Genomic DNA, 20,692 nt, shown 5'->3' on the forward strand with positions numbered 1-20,692 from the left:
TCCCTTCCCTTCCCTTCCCTTCCCTTCCCTTCCCTTCCCTTCCCTTCCCTTCCCTTCCCTTCCCTTCCCTTCCCTTCCCTTCCCTTCCCTTCCCTTCCCTTCCCTTCCTTCCCTTCCCTTCCTTTCCCTTCCCTTCCCTTCCCTTCCCTTCCCTCCCCTTCCCTTCCCTTCCCTTCCCTCCCCTCCCCTCCCCTCCCCTCCCCTCCCCTCCCCTCCCCTTCCCTTCCCTTCCCACCCCACCCCTCCCCACCCCTCCCCACCCCTTCCCCACACCTTTCCCACACCTTTCCCCTTCCCCCCCCTTTCCCCTCCTCTTCCCCCCCCCTTCCCTCCCCCTTCCCCCCCTTTCCCCCCCTCTTCTACCCCCCCCCCCCTTCCTCCCCCCCCTTTCCCCCTCCTCTCTGCACCCCCCGTGAGTAGAACATGGACCACCCTGACCTGGAAGGGCCCCCCAAGGCCCATCCAGTCCAAGCCCTGATCCTGCACAGACACCCAACAGTCCCACCCTGTCCCTGTCCCATTGTCCAACCTCCCCCCTGGAGCTCTGGGCTCTCCACGCACCCCACCCGTGGTGCTGCCCGGTCAGGGGTGCCCGTGGTGCTGCCCAGTCAGGGGTGCCCCTGGTGCTGCCCTCTTTGGGGTGCCCGCGGTGCTGCCCTCTTTGGGGTGCCCGCGGTGCTGCCCTCTTTGGGGTGCCCACGATGCCACCCTCTTTGGGGTGCCCATGGTGCCGCCCTCTTTGGGGTGCCCATGGTGCCACCCTCTTTGGGGTGCCCCTGGTGCTGCCCTCTTTGGGGTGCCCGCGGTGCCTCCCTCTTTGGGGTGCCCCTGGTGCCGCCCTCTTTGGGGTGCCCGCGATGCCACCCTCTTTGGGGTGCCCCTGGTGCCTCCCTCTTTGGGGTGCCCCTGGTTCTGCCCTCTTTGGAGTGCCCCTGGTGCCGCCCTCTTTGGGGTGCCCCTGGTGCTGCCCGGTCAGGGGTGCCCATGGTGCTGCCCGGTCAGGGGTGCCCACGGTGCTGCCCTCTTTGGGGTGCCCGTGGTTCTGCCCTCTTTGGGGTGCCCCTGGTGCCTCCCTCTTTGGGGAGCCCCTGGTGCTGCCCTCTTTGGGGTGCCCCTGGGGCTGCCCTCTTTGGGGTGCCCGCAGTGCCTCCCTCTTTGGGGTGCCCGTGGTTCTGCCCTCTTTGGGGTGCCCCTGGTGCCGCTCTCTTTGGGGTGCCCCTGGTGCTGCCCTCTTTGGGGTGCCCCTGGTTCTGCCCTCTTTGGGGTGCCCCTGGTGCCTCCCTCTTTGGGGTGCCCGTGGTTCTGCCCTCTTTGGGGTGTCCGTGGTGCCGCCCTCTTTGGGGTGCCCGTGGTGCCTCCCTCTTTGGGGTGCCCCTGGTGCTGCCCTCTTTGGGGTGCCCGTGGTGCCTCCCTCTTTGGGGTGCCCCTGGTGCCTCTCTCTTTGGGGTGCCCGTGGTGCTGCCCTCTTTGGGGTGCCCGCGGTGCCTCTCTCTTTGGGGTGCCTGTGGTTCTGCCCTCTTTGGGGTGCCCCTGGTGCTGCCCTCTTTGGGGTGCCCGCAGTGCCTCCCTCTTTGGGGTACCCCTGGTTCTGCCCTCTTTGGGGTGCCCCTGGTTCTGCCCTCTTTGGGGTGCCCATGGTGCTGCCCTCTTTGGGGTGCCCGTGGCTCTGCCCTCTTTGGGGTGCCCATGGTGCCGCCCTCTTTGGGGTGCCCCTGGTGCCTCCCTCTTTGGGGTGCCCATGGTGCTGCCCTCTTTGGGGTGCCCGCGGTGCTGCCCTCTTTGGGGTGCCCCTGGTGCTGCCCTCTTTGGGGTGCCCGCGGTGCCTCCCTCTTTTGGGTGCCCCTGGTTCTGCCCTCTTTGGGGTGCCCCCGGTGCCGCCCTCTTTGGGGTGCCCCTGGTGCCTCCCTCTTTGGGGTGCCCGCGGTGCCGCCCCTCTTTGGGGTGCCCCCGGTCCCTCCCTCTTTGGGGTGCCCGTGGTGCCGCCTTCTTTGGGGTGCCCCTGGTTCTGCCCTCTTTGGGGTGCCCCTGGTGCCTCCCTCTTTGGGGTGCCCCTGGTGCCTCCCTCTTTGGGGTGCCCGTGGTTCTGCCCTCTTTGGGGTGCCCCTAGTGCCTCCCTCTTTGGGGTGCCCCTGGTGCTGCCCTCTTTGGGGTGCCCCTGGTGCTGCCCTCTTTGGGGTGCCCCTGGTGCCTCCCTCTTTGGGGTGCCCCTGGTTCTGCCCTCTTTGGGGTGCCCGCGGTGCTGCCCTCTTTGGGGTGCCCGCGGTGCCGCCCTCTTTGGGGTGCCCGCAGTGCCTCCCTCTTTGGGGTGCCCCTGGTGCCGCCCTCTTTGGGGTGCCCCTGGTGCTGCCCGGTCAGGGGTGCCCGTGGTTCTGCCCTCTTTGGGGTGCCCATGGTGCCGCCCTCTTTGGGGTGCCCATGGCTCTGCCCTCTTTGGGGTGCCCCTGGAGCTGCCCTCTTTGGGGTGCCCGTGGTGCCTCCCTCTTTGGGGTGCCCGCGGTGCTGCCCTCTTTGGGGTGGCCATGGCTCTGCCCTCTTTGGGGTGCCCGCGGTGCTGCCCGGTCAGGGGTGCCCGTGGTTCTGCCCTCTTTGGGGTACCCGCGGTGCCTCCCTCTTTGGGGTGCCCATGGTGCCTCCCTCTTTGGGGTGCCCGCAGTGTCTCCCTCTTTGGGGTGCCCGCAGTGTCTCCCTCTTTGGGGTGCCCATGGTGCCTCCCTCTTTGGGGTGCCCGCGGTGCTGCCCGGTCAGGGGTGCCCCTGGTGCCGCCCTCTTTGGGGTGCCCGCAGTGCCTCCCTCTTTGGGGTGCCCGCGGTGCCAGGCAGTGCCCCAGCCAGCAGGAAGTGCTGCTGCTGTTCATTTTGGGCAAATGCAGCTGGGGAGGAGCTGTGGGACATTCCCTTTCCCGGGAATCCACCAGCACAGGGAGCTTGGAAGTCTCAGGAGAGCTCCAAGGTGTTCTGAAGGCAGACTGAGCTTCACCATCTCCAGGGGACCAGCACAGGGGCAGAGCTGGGTGGGAGTGCCCAGACACCCCCCTGCAGCTCCCCCAGTGCCCTGTGCCAGGGGGCACCGCTCTGCACCAGCCTCTCTTCGACTGAAAGCAAACCCAAGCCCAAATCCACCCTCCCTTCCAGCCCTCTCCAAATGTCATGGGCACCTTCAGCAAGACCATCAGCTGATGATGTCCTTGTCTTCTCTCTCCTCAGGCCTGCACGGGCTGGTGGGGGATCCCCAGCCCCCAAACCTCCTGCTCCTCAGCATGACAGGTAATCCTGGAGCTCCATCCTGGTCCTGTGATCTCCTGGGGCTCCATCCTGGTCCTGTGTGATCTCCTAGAGCTCCATCCTGGTCCTGTGATCTCCTGGGGCTCCATCCTGGTCCTGTGTGATCTCCTGGGGCTCCATCCTGGTCCTGTGATCTCCTGGGGCTCCATCCTGGTCCTGTGATCTCCTGGGGCTCCATCCTGGTCCTGTCTGATCTCCTGGGGCTCCATCCTGGTCCTTGTCCTCTGTGTGATCTTCTGGGGCTCCATCCTGGTCCTGTGTGATCTCCTGGAGCTCCATCCTGGTCCTTGTCCTCTGTGTGATCTCCTGGAGCTCCATCCTGTTATTTCTCCTCTGTGATCTCCTGGGGCTCCATCCTGTTCCTGTGTGATCTGCTGGGGCTCCATCCTGTTCCTGTGTGATCTGCTGGGGCTCCATCCTGGTCCTTGTCCTCTGTGTGATCTCCTGGAGCTCCACTCTGTTCCTGCCCCTCTATGTGATCTGCTGGAGCTCCAACCTCTTATTTCTCCTCTGTGTGATCTGCTGGGGCTCTTTCCTTGTCCTTCCTCTCCCTGTGATCTCCTGGGGCTCCATCCTGGTCCTGTGTGATCTGCTGGGGCTCCATCCTGTTCCTGTGTGATCTCCTGGGGCTCCATCCTGGTCCTGTGTGATCCCCTGGAGCTCCATCCTGGTCCTGTGTGATCTCCTGGGGCTCCATCCTGGTCCTGTGTGATCCCCTGGAGCTCCATCCTGTTCCTGTGTGATCTCCTGGAGCTCCATCCTGGTCCTGTGTGATCTCCTGGGGCTCCATCCTGTTCCTGTGTGATCTGCTGGGGCTCCATCCTGTTCCTGTGTGATCTGCTGGAGCTCCATCCTGTTCCTGTGTGATCTCCTGGAGCTCCATCCTGTTCCTGTGTGATCTGCTGGGGCTCCATCCTGTTCCTGTGTGATCTGCTGGGGCTCCATCCTGTTCCTGTGTGATCTGCTGGGGCTCCATCCTGGTCCTGTGTGATCCCCTGGAGCTCCATCCTGTTTCTGTGTGATCCCCTGGAGCTCCATCCTGTTCCTGTGTGATCTCCTGGGGCTCCATCCTGGTCCTGTGTGATCTCCTGGGGCTCCATCCTGTTCCTGTGTGATCTCCTGAGGCTCCATCCTGGTCCTGTGTGATCTCCTGGGGCTCCATCCTGTTCCTCTGTGATCTCCTGGGGCTCCATCCTGTTCCTGTGTGATCCCCTGGGGCTCCATCCTGTTCCTCTGTGATCTCCTGGGGCTCCATCCTGTTCCTGTGTGATCTGCTGGAGCTCCATCCTGGTCCTGTGTGATCTCCTGGGGCTCCATCCTGTTCCTGTGTGATCTGCTGGAGCTCCATCCTGGTCCTGTGTGATCTGCTGGAGCTCCATCCTGGTCCTGTGTGATCTGCTGGGGCTCCATCCTGTTCCTGTGTGATCTCCTGGGGCTCCATCCTGGTCCTGTGTGATCTCCTGGGGCTCCATCCTGGTCCTGTGTGATCTGCTGGAGCTCCATCCTGGTCCTGTGTGATCTCCTGGGGCTCCATCCTGGTCCTGTGTGATCTCCTGGGGCTCCATCCTGGTCCTGTGTGATCTGCTGGAGCTCCATCCTGTTTCTGTGTGATCTGCTGGGGCTCCATCCTGTTCCTGTGTGATCTGCTGGGGCTCCATCCTGTTTCTTTCCCAAGAATGGACCCTCAGAGGGGTTAATGAGAAGATATTTTCCAATGATCAAACAACCAGGATCTCAATGACATCCAGTTTTGGGGTTGACACCCACGTGGATATTCCCTTTAATCCTGGTGGTGCTGCTGTTGTTGATGTTCGTGTTTCCTGACTCCCTGATGTCTGGTCTTTGCACAGGTCACCTGTGGCCAAGCCCCAGCCTGGGTACCTCATCAGGTTGGTGTGGGGTGGGGTGGACTTGGATCCCACATCAGGTTGGGGTGGGGTGGGGTGGACTTGGGTACCTCATCAGGTTGGGGTGGGGTGGGGTGGACTTGGGTACCACATCAGGTTGGGGTGGGATGGGGTGGATTTGGATCCCACATCAGGTTGGGGTGGGGTGGACTTGGGTCCCTCATCAGGTTGGGGTGGGGTGGATTTGGCTCCCTTATCAGGTTGGGGTGGGATGGATTTGAGTACCTCAGGTTGGGGTGGACTTGAGTACCACATCAGGTTGAGGTGGGATGGGGTGGATTTGGATCCCACATCAGGTTGGGGTGGGGTGAGATGGACTTGGATCCCACATCAGGTTGGGGTGGGGTGGATTTGGGTACCTCAGGTTGGGGTGGGGTGGGTTTGGGAACCTCAGGTTGGGACGGGGTGGGATGGATTTGGGTACCTCAGGTTGGGGTGGGGTGGGATGGATTTGGGTCCCTCATCAGGTTGGGGTGGGATGGATTTGGGTCCCTTATCAGGTTGGGGTGGGGTGGACTTGGGTCCCTCATCAGGTTGGGGTGGGGTGGGATGGATTTGGGTACCTCAGGGTGGGGTGGGGTGGATTTGGGTACCTCAGGCTGGGGTGGGGTGGGATGGATTTGGGTACCACATCAGGTTGGGGTGGGGTGGGGTGGACTTGGGTCTCTCATCAGGTTGGGGTGGGGTGGGGTGGATTTGGCTCCCTTATCAGGTTGGGGTGGGATGGATTTGGGTACCTCAGGTTGGGGTGGACTTGGGTACCACATCAGGTTGGGGTGGGATGGATTTGGATCCCTCATCAGGTTGGGGTGGGTGGGTTTGGGTACCTCAGGTTGGGGTGGGGTGGGATGGATTTGGGTCCCTCATCAGGTTGGGGTGGGGTGGACTTGGGAACCTCATCAGGTTGACGTGGGATGGATTTGGGTCCCTTATCAGGTTGGGGTGGGTGGGTTTGGGTCCCTCACCAGGTTGGGGTGGGATAGATTTGGGTCCCTTATCAGTTTGGGGTAGGGTGGGATGGATTTGGGTCCCTCATCAGGTTGGGGTGGGATGGATTTGGGTCCCTCATCAGGTTGGGGTGGGATGGATTTGGGTCCCTCATCAGGTTGGGGTGGGGTGGACTTGGATCCCTCATCAGGTTGGGGTGGGTGGGTTTGGGTCCCTCATCAGGTTGGGGTGGGTGGGTTTGGGTCCCTCATCAGGTTGGGGTGGGGTGGGATGGATTTGGGTCCCTCATCAGGTTGGGGTGGGTGAGTTTGGGTCCCTCATCAGGTTGGGGTGGGGTGGGGTGGATTTGGGTACCTCAGGTTGGAATGGGGTGGATTTGGGTACCTCAGGTTGGGGTGGGGTGGGGTGGGTTTGGGTCCCTCAGGTTGGGGTGGGGTGGGGTGGGTTTGGGTTCCTCATCAGGTTGGGGTGGGGTGGGATGGATTTGGGTCCCTCATCAGGTTGGGGTGGGTGGGTTTGGGTCCCTCATCAGGTTGGGGTGGGATGGATTTGGGTACCTCATCAGGTTGGGGTGGGTGGGTTTGGGTCCCTCATCAGGTTGGGGTGGGTGGCTTTGGGTCCCTCATCAGGTTGGGGTGGGTGGCTTTGGGTCCCTCATCAGGTTGGGGTGGGGTGGACTTGGATCCCTCATCAGGTTGGGGTGGGTGGCTTTGGGTACCACATCAGGTTGGGGTGGGGTGGGGTGGGTTTGGGTACCTCAGGTTGGGGTGGGGTGGGTTTGGGTACCTCAGGTTGGGGTGGGGTGGGATGGATTTGGGTACCTCAGGTTGGGGTGGGTGGGTTTGGGTACCTCAGGTTGGGGTGGGTGGGTTTGGGCTGCAGGGGAAGGAGAACTGGATTGGAAAAATGTTGGGTTTTCTTAGTTGGGACCACCATGTCCAGGGAGGACCTCAGGGAAGAGACAGTCCTGCTGTTTTCCAGATGGTTTGTCTTGTTCCCAAACATTGTCCAACCCAAACCCTGATCTGTCCCTTCCCTCCCCAGGGGGGTCTTCACCAGGACCATCGACAAGGCCCCATCTGGGCCCAATTCCTCCTGTCCCAACCAAGCACAGAAAAGGTACCTGTGGGATTCTCCCCCAGGAAAATGAACTTTCAAACACTGGACGTGTTTGTGGTCATCCTCCTGCTTGGGGGTTCCCCCTGAGCCCCTGGATCCCCATGGAAGGCTGGGAGATGTGGCTGCTCCTTTCACAGGCACCAACCTCCCTGTGCTCCTCACCAGAGCTTGGGGTGGCCTTGGCTGGGAAAGGACTCACGGGCTTGGGTTCCATCTGGGAAACAGTTTGGAGTGGGAGACAAATCCAAGGAATCCTGGCAGAGCTGGAACACCTGGTTTGGGTGGGTTGGGTTGGGTTGGGTTGTTTGTTGGGTGTTTTTTGACACCTTTCCTGTGCAAGGCACTGATTTGAACCTGAGAAGTCAGAGCTGAGTGTGGGCTGGAAGGAGGAGGTGCCCAGAGAGGCTGTGGCTGTCCCAGACCTGGGAGTGTCCCAGGACAGGCTGGACAGGGCTTGGAGCAGCCTGGGCTGGTGGGAGGTGTCCCTGCCCATGGCAGGGGGTGGATTGGGATGGTCTTCAAGGTCCCTCCCAACCCAAACCATCCCACGATTCTGGGGTTCTGCAGGTGCTTTGATTCATCTCAACCAAACCTTCTGTAACCCCATTTCCCTCCTGTCTCCACTCACCTGGGGACAAGGACGTGCCACAAGGTCCTTTCCTCCTTCCCCCTCATTGATCCTGGGATGGAATTCCACCATCCCACAGAAGGACACGCCCACCCCAGTGACAATCCCCAGCTGGGATGGAATTCCCACAGAAGGACAAGCCCAGCCCAGTGACAATTCCCAGCTGGGATGGAATTCCCACAGAAGGACATGCCCAGCTCTGACAATCCCCAGCTGGGATGGAATTCCCACAGAAGGACATGCCCAGCCCACCCCAGTGACAATTCCCAGTTGGGATGGAATTCCCACAGAAGGACAAGCCCAGCCCAGTGACAATCCCCAGCTGGGATGGAATTCCCACAGAAGGACAAGCCCAGCTCTGACCATCCCCAGCTGGGATGGAATTCCCACAGAAGGACATGCCCAGCCCAGTGACAATTCCCAGCTGGGATGGAATTCCCACAGAAGGACAAGCCCAGCCCTGACAATCCCCAGTTGGGATGGAATTCCCACAGAAGGACAAGCCCAGCCCAGTGACAATTCCCAGCTGGGATGGAATTCCCACAGAAGGACAAGCCCAGCCCAGTGACAATCCCCAGTTGGGATGGAATTCCCACAGAAGGACATGCCCAGCCCAGCTCTGACAATCCCCAGCTGGGATGGAATTCCCACAGAAGGACATGCCCAGCCCAGCCCTGACAATCCCCAGCTGGGATGGAATTCCCACAGAAGGACATGCCCAGCCCAGCCCTGACAATCCCCAGCTGGGATGGAATTCCCACAGAAGGACATGCCCAGCCCAGTGACAATTCCCAGCTGGGATGGAATTCCCACAGAAGGACATGCCCACCCCAGTGACAATCCCCAGCTGGGATGGAATTCCCACAGAAGGACAAGCCCAGCCCAGCTCTGACAATTCCCAGTTGGGATGGAATTCCCACAGAAGGACAAGCCCAGCCCAGCTCTGACAATCCCCAGTTGGGATGGAATTCCCACAGAAGGACAAGCCCAGCCCAGTGACAATCCCCAGTTGGGATGGAATTCCCACAGAAGGACAAGCCCAGCCCTGACAATCCCCAGTTGGGATGGAATTCCCACAGAAGGACAAGCCCAGCCCTGACAATTCCTGTGGAAACAAAGCTGACCTCAAATCCCACCCCTAAATCCTGAAAAGGTGTCAAATTCTGCCCTTAATTAAGCAGCATTTAATGAGAGTGCCTGTCTGGGATGCCCGTGTTGCCCCACCCCTGGGGAAGGGGGTGGGGACGGGGGTGTGTCACCTCACCAGAGTGGTTTGTGTCCCCTGCAGCAGTGCCACCAAGGGACAGAGCCCTGGCAGGTCCCCCTCCGGGTACAGGATGACCACTGAGGACTACAAGAAACTGTGAGTGTGCCCAGGGGGCATCTCCCTGTCCCTGCTCCCTGCCAAGGCCACAGGGATGCCCAGGAAGCTCCCACTGGAGGCTGGAGTGGCTCCCAGGGCTTGGTGGGCCACCAGGTCATCCTTGGACAGGCCATGTTGGGAGGGGATGTCACCACGGGGCTGGCACTGGAGGGTGCAGCCAAGGGAACCTGGTTTGGGGCATTGCAGGAGGTCCTGAAGCTGCAGAAACAGGAGCCCGGTGGCACAGCAGCCCTGCTGGCACTGCCTGCACAGCTCTTTGTGCTCTGCATGGTCCTCATGGTGCCCATGGGATGGCCTTGGGGCCTTGGTTGGATCTGCAGGTGGAGAAAGGGCTAAGGGAGAGAAGTTTGTCAGCAGAGGAAGGAGGAATGGCATTGAATGAAAGCAAACTTGGTCTGTTCAGCCTGGAGCAGAGGAGACTGAGGGCAGAGCAGCGGGGTCTGCAGCTCCTGCCAAGGGGCAGGGAAGGGGCAGCTCCAACCTCTGCTCTCTGTGAGCAGGGACAGGACCAGGGAATGGCTGGAGCTGTGCCAGGGCAGGGACAGGGCACAGGGAATGGCTGGAGCTGTGCCAGGGCAGGGACAGCACCCAGGGAATGGCTGGAGCTGTGCCAGGGCAGGGACAGCACCCAGGGAATGGCTGGGGCTGTGCCAGGGCAGGGACAGGGCACAGGGAATGGCTGGAGCTGTGCCAGGGCAGGGACAGCACCCAGGGAATGGCTGGAGCTGTGCCAGGGCAGGGACAGGGCACAGGGAATGGCTGGAGCTGTGCCAGGGCAGGGACAGGGAACAGGGAATGGCTGGAGCTGTGCCAGGGCAGGGACAGCACCCAGGGAATGGCTGGAGCTGTGCCAGGGCAGGGACAGGGCACAGGGAATGGCTGGAGCTGTGCCAGGGCAGGGACAGGGCACAGGGAATGGCTGGGGCTGTGCCAGGGCAGGGACAGGGCACAGGGAATGGCTGGGGCTGTGCCAGGGCAGGGTTGGGTTGGATCTCAGGGAAAGGCTCTTCCCCAGAGGGTGGTGGGCACTGCCCAGGCTCCCCAGGGCAGTGGGCACAGCCCCAAGGCTGCCAGAGCTGCAGGAGGGTTTGGACACATTTTCTTTGCTGCTCTCTCTCATTTAGTGCATGTTTTACTCCATGTGTGTCTAAGGAGCACCAGTTTGTCCTCTGGCACCCTCTTCCTTGGGTGATTCCTGCTCACAGCCTGGGGTCAGGGAGGAGGATTTTCATTCCTAAGGGGGTTTCTGTTCAGTTCTCCAGCACCCTGAGGGACATCAGCAGGGAGGGCTCTGGAGTCTCCAGTGTAGTCCCAGTTAAGGGCTCTTCTACAAATAAATGGATGTCCAAACCACAGACAGGGCTCAGCAGCTTTGCCAGTCCTGGGCAAAGCTGTAGGAACCCCATGAGTACCCCTGACTGAGGTGACCAGGGGGCATCAGGGACAACTGGCACTGTTTGTGGGTCAAAGTAGCTACAAAGTTGATTTCTTACCAGCCTTCAAAGACTCGTATTTGTTGTTCCTTCTCCTTTGTGGTGCAGGATCACCTGGGTGGTGGCTCTGCCCCACTTTCCATGCCCACAGGCCCAGCTGTGCTTTGGTGGTGGTGCCCCTGAGCAGCTCCTCAGCCTGGCACTGCCCTCCCCTCTCTGTTCCAGGGCTCCCTACAACGTCAGGCAGAAAGCTGGGAATGAGGCTGAGCAGGACGTGCCCTTCTCTGCTGATGAGCACAAGAAGAGGTGAGGCCTGGAGGGGACAGGGACAGGGCCAAGTGGCCTCACTCCAGCTGGGGCTCTCCATTCCTGGCAGGGTGGGACGTGGCTGAGCCATGAAGGGCTGGTTTGTAATCAAATCATGATAATTCCTAACGAGCTCTGCCCAGGGGCCACTGCACTCCCAACAAAACACGATGACAAGGCTGACATGATGGGGCCTGACAGCACAGCCCAATTAATCTGGCACTGGGAAGGGCTCTGGAATCCACAGTGTGTGTGTGTGGGAAGAGGGAGCTGAGCAGAGCCTGGCACAGGGAGGAGCCCCAAGCCCTCCCGTGCCCAGGGCAGGAGTCATGACATCAGCCCACAGTGGGGTGGGCTGGGGGGACCTCAAAGCCCACCCAGTGCCACCCCTGCCCTGGGCAGGGACACCTCCCACCAGCCCAGGCTGCTCCAAGCCCATCCAACCTGGCCTGGGACACTCCCAGGGTTGGAGCAGCCCCACCATGGACAAGAACCTGTCTGGTCTTTCTGGTTGTAGCAAAGTCGTGGTTGCTTTTGGTGAAGTTTCTGGAGATCCTTTTCCTCAGACCTTGGACAAATGAAAACTTGATTTGCCTCTGGGGTTGGTGCACTAAAAGGCCTCCCAGGGATTTGCTCTCCCCTTGGTGCTCCAATCAGGGATTTGCTCTCCCCTTGGTGCTCCAGTCAGGGATTTGCTCTCCCCTTGGTGCTCCTCTCATGGATTTGCTCTCCCCTTGGTGCTCCTCTCATGGATTTGCTCTCCCCTTGGTGCTGCTCCCAGGGATTTGCTCTCCCCTTGGTGCTCCTCTCATGGATTTGCTCTCCCCTTGGTGCTCCTCTCATGGATTTGCTCTCCCCTTGGTGCTTCTCTCATGGATTTGCTCTGCCCTTGGTGCTCCAATCAGGGATTTGCTCTTCCCTTGGAGCTCCTCTCATGGATTTGCTCTCCCCTTGGTGCTCCAATCAGGGATTTGCTCTCTCCTTGGTGCTCCTCTCAAGGATTTGCTCTCCCCTTGGAGCTCCTCTCATGGATTTGCTCTTCCCTTGGTGCTCCTGATGTCAGTGCAGACACCTGCACTCCACCAAGCAGGACACCGGCAGAGTCAGGTCCCATCTTCTCTCCCATGCTATCCAATGTCACAACAGTCTGAAAAAAGGCTGGAAAACTCCCTGTGCCCCCCTGCAAGAGGAGTATTTATTTGTTTCTCCTGGTGCTTGCCATCCACGTGGAAGTTCTGTGGTCCAGCGAGAGTGATATGCAAGAACACGTTGAGACGTAGTCACCTCTCTGAGCTCTGGGATTTAAGAGATTTTAGGAAAAATCTCTTCACAGAAAAGGGGGTCAGTGGTGAAATCCCCCTCCCTGGAAGTGCTCAGGACACACGTGGGTGTGGCCCTTGAGGGCATGGTCTGTGGTGAACACGGTGCTGGTTGTGGGTTGGACTCGATGATCTCAAAGGTCTTTCCCAACCTCAGCAGTGCCACCATTCCATGATTCCCTGATTTCCCCCAGCCTGTGGGAGCTGAGCCAGGGTCTACACCCCCTGCCCTGGGTGAGTCCTGGCTCTCCAAGGCCCCATCCAGCAGGTCCTGTGGGGCTGAGCTCCGTGTGTTTGCCCCTGGCAGGACCGAGGCTGCCAACAGTGTCCTGCGGAGCTCGGCCAGCCGTGAACGCGCCTACGTCCTGTCGGCTGCCAAGAAGAGCAGCGGGTGAGTGCCCGTGCCAGGGGGGCAGGGGCTGGGAGGGGCTCCTGGGGGTGTCCCACAGGGCTGGTGGCAGGTCCCAAGGCTCTGAAGGGGAAGGGAGAAGGCACAGCAGCCGAGGATGTGACATGGAGATGCTGCAGGGCTGGAGCCCCTTTGGAGCCAGGCCGGGACAGCTGGGGGGTCACCTGGAGAAGAGAAGGCTCCAGGGAGACCTGAGAGCCCCTTCCAGGGCCTAAAGGGGCTCCAGGAGAGCTGGAGAGGGACTGGGGACAAGGGGTGGAAGGACAGGACACAGGGAATGGCTTCCCAGTGAGGGCAGGAATAGATGGGATACTGGGAAGGAATTCTTGGCTGGGAAGGTGATGATGCCCAGAGAAGCTGTGGCTGCCCCACCCCAGGGAGTGTCCAAGGCCAGGCTGGAGCAACCTGTTTCAGTGGAAGGTGTCCCTGCCCATGGCAGGGTGTGGGAGTGGATGGGCTTTAAGGACCCTTCCAATCCAAAGCATTCCATGATTTTATGGGAATGGCTTTACATGAGCACAGGGTTAGATGGGATACTGGGAAGGAATTCCTGGCTGGGAGGGTGGGCAGGCCCTGGCACAGGTGCCCAGAGAAGCTGTGGCTGCCCCATCCCTGGGAGTGTCCAAGGCCAGGCTGGACAGGGCTTGGAGCACCCTGGGCTGGTGGGAGGTGTCCCTGCCCATGGCAGGGGTGGCACTGGGGGGGCTTTGAGGTCCCTCCCAACCCAAACCACTCCAGGATTCTGTGGTATCTGCAGGTTTCTGCAGAACTGGAGAAATTCTCCAAGTCCTCCTTACTGCCAGGGATGAAACTTCAGGAGAAGGAAAACCAGGAGAGCCCTGCAAGCAAAAGTTCAATTTTCAGACTCAGTTCTTAAGCTGCTCCCTCAGTTTTGTTGAGTGCAGGATGAAAATCAGCACCAGCAGAAACTGCTTCCAACATGGAGCAGCTTTTTGGGACAGTTTGGTGTTTGGACAACACTTTATTTACAAGATCTTGGTCTTAATTGCAGCTTCACAATCGTTCTGTGGGGAAAAGAACCCCCTGTGTGGGTTGAGAGGAGGGAGGAACCTCCCAGGGCTGTGAGTGGTGCTGCTGCTCCAGGCTCTGCTGCCCATCTCCTCTCTGGGAGGACACAAAGCAGATGTCCAAGGTCTCTGATGTCCCAGAGCTGTGATGGGACCTTTCTTTGGAGCTGCTTTCACTGGGAATCCTTTTCCTCTTGACATAACTGGGAGTGCCACAATGAGGTGCAGGGAGGGCACGTATTAACTTAAGAGTTGGACTCAATCCTTGTAGGTCCCTTCCAACTCAGAACAGTCTGGGATTCTGTGCCAGCAGCACTCAGGGGTGCCCAGGATGTGCCAGGACATTGGGGGAACTTGGGCAGGGTCTGTGAGGACTCTGAGGTGTTGGCAGTGCCTGCTGGTTCCTCTGGGCACTGGGAGCTGTGGGAAGGAGCAACTTTGAATGCAGGGGGAGCTCCCAGGGAGGTTTCCAATCCAAGAGGCCCTTTCAGGGAGCTCCTTTGTTTCCCAGGTCATCAACCTGCTCTTCCTGTTTGTTTTTGGCATTATTTGCTGATGACACCAAGTTGGGAGGGAGTGTCGAGGTGCTGGAGGGCAGGAGGGCTCTGCAGAGGGACCTGCACAGGCTGGAGGGCAGGAGGGCTCTGCAGAGGGACCTGGACAGGCTGGAGGGCAGGAGGGCTCTGCAGAGGGACCTGCACAGGCTGGAGGGATGGGCTGATTCCAATGGGATGAAGTTCACCAAGGCCAAGTGCAGGTCCTGCCCTTTGGCCACACCAACCCCCTGCAGCAGCACAGGGTGGGCACAGAGTGGCTGGAGAGGGACAGGGGGAAAGGGACCTGGGGGTTGGATTGACAGGAGGCTGAAGATGAGCCAGCAGAGTGTGCCCAGGTGGGCAAGAAGGCCAATGGCATCCTGGCCTGGCTCAGCAATGGGGTGGCAGCAGGCCCAGGGCAGTGACCCTTCCCCTGGACTCAGCACTGGGGAGGCCACACCTGGAGTGTTGTGTTCAGTTCTGGGCCCCTCAGGTCAGGAAAGAGATTGAGGGGCTGGAGCGGGGCCAGAGAAGAGCAACGAGGCTGGAGAAGGGACTGGATGTGGCACTGAGTGTCCTCTGAAACACCTCCAGGGACAGAGAATCCAACATGTCTTGATCCAACCCCACTGTGATCACCAGCCCAGGGCACAGAGTGCCCCACTCTGTGCCCCACTCTGTGCCCCACTCTGTGCCCTGGGCTGGTGATCACAGTGGGGTTGGATCAAGGGTTGGATTTGATGATCTCAGAGGTCTCTTCCAACCCAACTGAGAAGAGCAACAAGGCTGGAGAAGGGACTGGAGCACAAGCCCTGTGGGGAGAGGCTGAAGGAGCTGGGGGTGTTCAGGCTGGAGAAGAGGAGGCTCAGAGGTGACCTCAGCACTGTCTGGAACTGCCTGAAGGGAAGTTCTGGCCAGGTGGGGGTTGGTCTCTTCTCCCAGGCACTCAGCAATAGGACAAGGGGGCATGATGGGCTCAAGCTCTGCCAGGGGAAACTGAAGTTGGAGAGCAGAAAGAAATTCTTTGCAGAGAGAGTGCTCAGGGATTGGAATGGGCTGCCCAGAGAGGGGGTGGATTCCCCATCCCTGGAGGTTTTTCAGCTGAGCTTGGCCGTGGCACTGAGTGCCATGATCTGGTAAAGGGACTGGAGTTGGACCAAGGGTTGGACTTGATGATCTCGGAGGGCTGTTCCAACCCAATCCATTCTGTGATTCTGTGGATGTGGCACTGAGTGAGAATCCACCATGTCTTGATCCAACCCCACTGTGATCACCAGCCCAGGGCACAGAGTGCCCCACTCTGTGCCCCACTCTGTGCCCCACTCTGTGCCCTGGGCTGGTGATCACAGTGGGGTTGGATCAAGGGTTGGACTGGATGATCTCGGAGGGCTTTTCCAACCCAATCCATTCTATGATTCTATTCTGTGATTCTGTGACTGTTTTGTTTGGGATTTGCCCAGGGGTGGCACAGCAGGTCCCAAGGCAGGGCACAGGGCAGCACCACCCAGGGCACTGCTGGGGCACATTTGGGACCCTCTGCCCCTGCCCAAGGTGTGTCTGTCCCTCCAGGTTTCTGACTGTTTCCTTATTCCTTGTCCCACAGCAGCCCAACCCAGGAATTCCCACCCCTGTTTGCCAAGAGGTACGTCCTGGGCCCTGGGTGGGCAGGGGGGGCTCCGGGGGCAGCACATCCCGGGGGTTCAGAGCACAGGAAGGACAATTCCATAAAAAAAGGATGCTTGGAGTGGGATCACTGTGGGAATTTGGAGATGAAAAAAAGCACTGCTGGTGTTCTGGGTTTGGGACAACCTGAAATGTGGTGCTGCCCATGGGAGGTGCCCCCAAAGTGCCTTTAACCCCTCCTGCCAATTCCAGGGGAGGAAGGGCATCCTCCTCATCCCCACAGCTGGGGGTTCCTGGCAGACAATCCAATGGGATCACCCTTTGAACAAAATAAACCCCCTTCTCCCACCACACAACTGCAGTCCCAGAGCCAAATCCATTCCTGCCTGAGCTCCTCAGGGCTGAGCTTTCCCAGGCCCCTCTTTCCTGCTGGCTCAGGGGGATCATTCCATGATTCCAGAGGCTCAGCTTGCCCAGGGATCTCCTTTGGCTTCCTGCAAAGCCGCTGAGAAGCTGCAGGGACTTGCTGGTGTCCAACCCCCTGAGCTCCATCTTTCCAGCCTTGATCAGGCACTCCCAGCCTGGCAGGAGGTGGGAAAGGGTCTTTTGATTCCAGGGAATGTGAGTCTGGGCAGCCAGGAATGCTCTGCAGGAATCCCACTGCTAGTGCTGCCAGTGGGGCAGGGCATGATGGCCAGGGGTGTCTGTGCCATCCCAGCCCTCAGAGGGACACAGAGTGATGCCCAGGGATCTCTCTGTGCCATCCAACCCTCAGAGGGACAGGGAATGATGCCCAGGGGTGTCTCTGCCATCCAACCCTCAGAGGGTCAGGGGATGATGCCCAGGGGTGTCTCTGCCATCCCAGCCCTCAGAGGGACAGGGAATGATGCCCAGGGATCTCTCTGTGCCATCCAACCCTCAGAGGGACAGGGAATGATGCCCAGGGCTGTCTCTGCCATCCAACCCTCAGAGGGACACAGAGTGATGCCCAGGGGTCTCTCTGTGCCATCCCAGCCCTCAGAGGGACAGGGAATGATGCCCAGGGGTCTCTCTGTGCCATCCCAGACCTCAGTGGGACACGGAGTGATGCCCAGGGGTCTCTCTGTGCCTCCCAAACCCTCAGAGGGACAGGGAATGATGCCCAGGGGGTCTCTGTGCCATCCCAGCCCTCAGAGGGACAGGGAATGATGCCCACGGGTCTCTCTGTGCCATCCCACCTTCAGAGGGACAGGGAATGATGCCCAGGGGTGTCTCTGTGCCATCCCAGCCCTCAGAGGGACAGGGAATGATGCCCAGGGGTCTCTCTCTGTGCCATCCAACCCTCAGAGGGACAGGGGATGATGCCCAGGGGTCTCTCTGTGCCATCCCAGCCCTCAGAGGGACAGGGGATGATGCCCAGGGGTCTCTGTGCCATCCCAGCCCTCAGAGGGACAGGGAATGATGCCCAGGGGTCTCTGTGCCATCCAACCCTCAGAGGGACAGGGAATGATGCCCAGGGGTCTCTGTGCCATCCAACCCTCAGAGGGACAGGGAATGATGCCCAGGGGTCTCTCTGTGCCATCCACCCCTCAGAGGGACAGGGAATGATGCCCAGGGGTGTCTCTGCCATCCAACCCTCAGAGGGACAGGGAATGATGCCCAGGGGTGTCTGTGCCATCCCAGCCCTCAGAGGGACAGGGAATGATGCCCAGGAGTGTCTGTGCCATCCAACCCTCAGAGGGACAGGGAATGATGCCCAGGGGGTCTCTCTGTGCCATCCCAGCCCTCAGAGGGACACGGAGTTATGCCCAGGGGTCTCTGTGCCATCCCAGAACTCAGAGGGACAGGGAATGATGCCCAGGGGTGTCTGTGCCATCCAACCCTCAGAGGGTCAGGGGATGATGCCCAGGGGTGTCTCTGCCATCCCAGCCCTCAGAGGGACAGGGAATGATGCCCAGGGGTGTCTCTGCCATCCAACCCTCAGAGGGACAGGGAATGATGCCCAGGGGGTCTCTCTCTGTGCCATCCAACCCTCAGAGGGACAGGGAATGATGCCCAGGGGTCTCTCTGTGCCATCCCAGACCTCAGTGGGACACGGAGTGATGCCCAGGGGTCTCTGTGCCATCCCAAACCCTCAGAGGGACAGGGAATGATGCCCAGGGGTCTCTCTCTGTGCCATCCCAGCCCTCAGAGGGACAAGGAATGATGCCCAGGGGTGTCTCTGCCATCCAACCCTCAGAGGGACAGGGAATGATGCCCAGGGGTGTCTCTGCCATCCAACCCTCAGAGGGACAGGGAATGATGCCCAGGGGTGTCTCTGCCATCCAACCCTCAGAGGGACAGGGAATGATGCCCAGGGGTCTCTCTCTGTGCCATCCAACCCTCAGAGGGACAGGGAATGATGCCCAGGGCATCTCTCTGTGCCACCCAAGCCCTCAGCTGGTGCTGTTTGGGGCACTGCCCCTGGCCTGGCACAGCTCAGCTCAGCAGGAGCAGAGCTCAGGAGCAGCTGAACAACCTGCCCCAAAACCAGGACCCCTCTGCCAGGATGGGCAGAGAAAATGGGCACCAACGTGCTGTTTGTCTCTGTTTGTCCCTCTGGCAAGGATTGAGATAGAAGAGGAGCAGCAGCACAGGAGGAGCCCAACCATGCCAGGTCCCCGCGGGTTGGCACCCAAGGGCAGCAGGTACTGGGGCAGGGTGGGGTTGGCACCATTCCTGGGCACGCTTTGGGAATGGCTGGGTTTGCAGCTGCCTGGGCACAGCCTGAGGGGCAGGGGGTGCAAAGGAGACTCCCCAGAGGGGCTGTGGTGCCCCAGCCCTGGCAGTGCCCACGGCCAGGCTGGAGCCACCCGGGCTGGTGGGAGGTCCCAGACAATGAGCTTTAAGGTCTGTGCCACCCCAGCCCTGCTGGGCTGCCATCCCTGACTGAACTCCTGACTGTGCCTTCCCTGCACCAAAGGGAAGATCCAAAAGGAACAATGACCTCAGCTTGGGGAAGCCAAGGGGCAGCCAAAGGGGCAGGGCAGTGCCCCAAAGCACCCCCTGGCAGTCCTGGGGGTGCCAAATGGCCTTGGAGGGCAACCTGAACATTGAACTGCCACACGGAGGCCCCTCAGGGATTGGAGGGGCAGAACCTGCCACGGAGCCCCCTGGGATGCCACCCCTGAGCCCCCTCAGCCCTGCCCTGCCACCTTCCTGGGGCACAGCAACCAGCCTGGGGGCACTTCCCTCCTTCCCACCTTCCCTCCTTTCCTCTTTTTTTCTTTCTTTTTTCTTTCTTTTTTTTTGTTCTTTTTTCTTTCTCTTTTTTCTTCTTTTTTCTTTCTTTTTTCTTTCTTTTTCTTTATTTTTTCTTATTTTTTCTTTCTGCTTTCTTCTTTCCTCTTTTCCCCTCCTTTTCCCCTCCTTTTCCCCCTTTTCCCCCCCCTTTTCCCCCCTTTTCCCCCCCTTTCCCCCCCTTTTCCCCCCTTTTTCCCGTGTCTTTCCCCCCCCTTCCCCCCCCTTTTTTCCCTTTCCCTCCACTCTTCCCCCCCTTTCCCTCCCCCCTTTCCCTCCCCCCTTTCCCTCCCCCTCTTTCCTCCCCCCTTTCCCTCCCCCCTTTCCCTCCCCCCTTTCCCTCCCCCCTTTCCCTCCCCCCCTTTCCCTCCCCCCTTTCCCTCCCCTCTTTCCCCCCCTCTTCCCCCCCCTCTTCCCCCCCCTCTTCCCCCCCTCTTTCCCCCCTTTCCCCTCCTTTCCCCCCCTTTTCCCCCCCTTCCCCCCTTTCCCCCCCTTTTTTCCCTTTCCCTCCCCTCTTTCCCCCCCTTCTTTCCCCCCTCTTCTCCCCTCTTTCCCTCCCTCTTTTCCCCCTCCTTCCCCCCCTTCCTCCCCTTTCCCCCCCTTCCTCTCCCTTCCTCTCCCTTCCTCCCCCTTCCTCCCCCTTTCCCCTCCTTTCCCCTCCTTCTCCCCCCCTTTCCCCCCCCTTTCCTCCCCCTTCCCCCCCCCCTTTTCCCCCCCTCTTTTTCCCCCCCTCCCCCCCTTCTCCCCCTTTCCCCCCCCCTTTTCCCCCCTTTTTCCCCCTCTTTTCCCCTTGCTGAGGGCCAGCTTTGCTCTTCCCCTTCTCTCACAGCCCCCCAGCAGGGGGAAGGAGCCAAACCTCCCCATCCCTGAGGGAATCTCCAGAGGGAATCTCCACTCCTGCTGGACTCGGGTGGGTCTGGTGGCCCTGCCCGTCCCAAGGGCACAGAGGGCTCTGCCCGGGGGTCCTGCAGGGAATGCCCCAGCAGGGGGAACCGAGGGCAGCAGCACTTCCCAAGGGCATCAGGAATGTGGGGGGAGCATTCCCAGCTGGAATCCGTGGGGCTGGAACCTCCCCGGGTCTCTGTGCTGAGAACCTGAACCCGAAGTGCAGCCCCTTTGGGTCCTTCACTCTTGTTCTGCCCCAGCCCCTGTTTGAAGCCAAGAGCCCCCTCCAGGGCAGCCCCTCCCGCCCCTCCCTCCCTGATCCTGCTGTTTTCCTTGCAGGAATGGGGAGCACAGCCAGGCTGTGAATGGCACCCCCGCCTCAGGAGCAGTGGCACAGCGTGGGCACGGGTAAGGAGTGGGCAGGGGGGGCTGCTCCGTGCCCAGGGCATCAGACCTGAGCCTGGTTCGTGTCCAGAGCAGCATTCCCTGCTCCTGCCCCCTCTGGGCTGCATTCCCAGCATTCCCAGAGCATCCTCTGCTGGCTGAGCCGCACCTGGGCCGGCTCTCCACCTCCCTCTCCTCCCTCCGGGATCCTCCTCACTCCCCAAACTCTCCCACTGTGGCATTT

At 60.3% G+C, this 20,692-nt stretch overlaps 1 protein-coding gene across 5 annotated transcripts in view; it reads left to right on the forward strand.

The window, feature by feature from the left end:
- The window catches only part of ZNF185 (zinc finger protein 185 with LIM domain), a 72,373-nt gene that overhangs the window by 16,811 nt on the left and 34,870 nt on the right, over nt 1-20,692 (forward strand). For 4 of the 5 annotated variants that reach the window (XM_071569227.1, XM_071569228.1, XM_071569230.1 and 1 more), the window contains exons 4-12: nt 3,204-3,263; nt 5,132-5,170; nt 7,181-7,255; nt 9,172-9,246; nt 10,926-11,006; nt 12,633-12,716; nt 15,902-15,940; nt 18,507-18,587; nt 20,404-20,472. In XM_071569227.1, the coding sequence (XP_071425328.1) occupies nt 3,204-3,263; nt 5,132-5,170; nt 7,181-7,255; nt 9,172-9,246; nt 10,926-11,006; nt 12,633-12,716; nt 15,902-15,940; nt 18,507-18,587; nt 20,404-20,472 (603 nt within the window). The remainder of the gene's footprint in view (nt 1-3,203; nt 3,264-5,131; nt 5,171-7,180; nt 7,256-9,171; nt 9,247-10,925; nt 11,007-12,632; nt 12,717-15,901; nt 15,941-18,506; nt 18,588-20,403; nt 20,473-20,692) is intronic. The other variant, XM_071569229.1, reaches the window with a different exon arrangement.

This window comes from Pithys albifrons, chromosome 14, assembly GCF_047495875.1.
Source record: "Pithys albifrons albifrons isolate INPA30051 chromosome 14, PitAlb_v1, whole genome shotgun sequence".
NCBI lineage: Eukaryota > Metazoa > Chordata > Aves > Passeriformes > Thamnophilidae > Pithys > Pithys albifrons.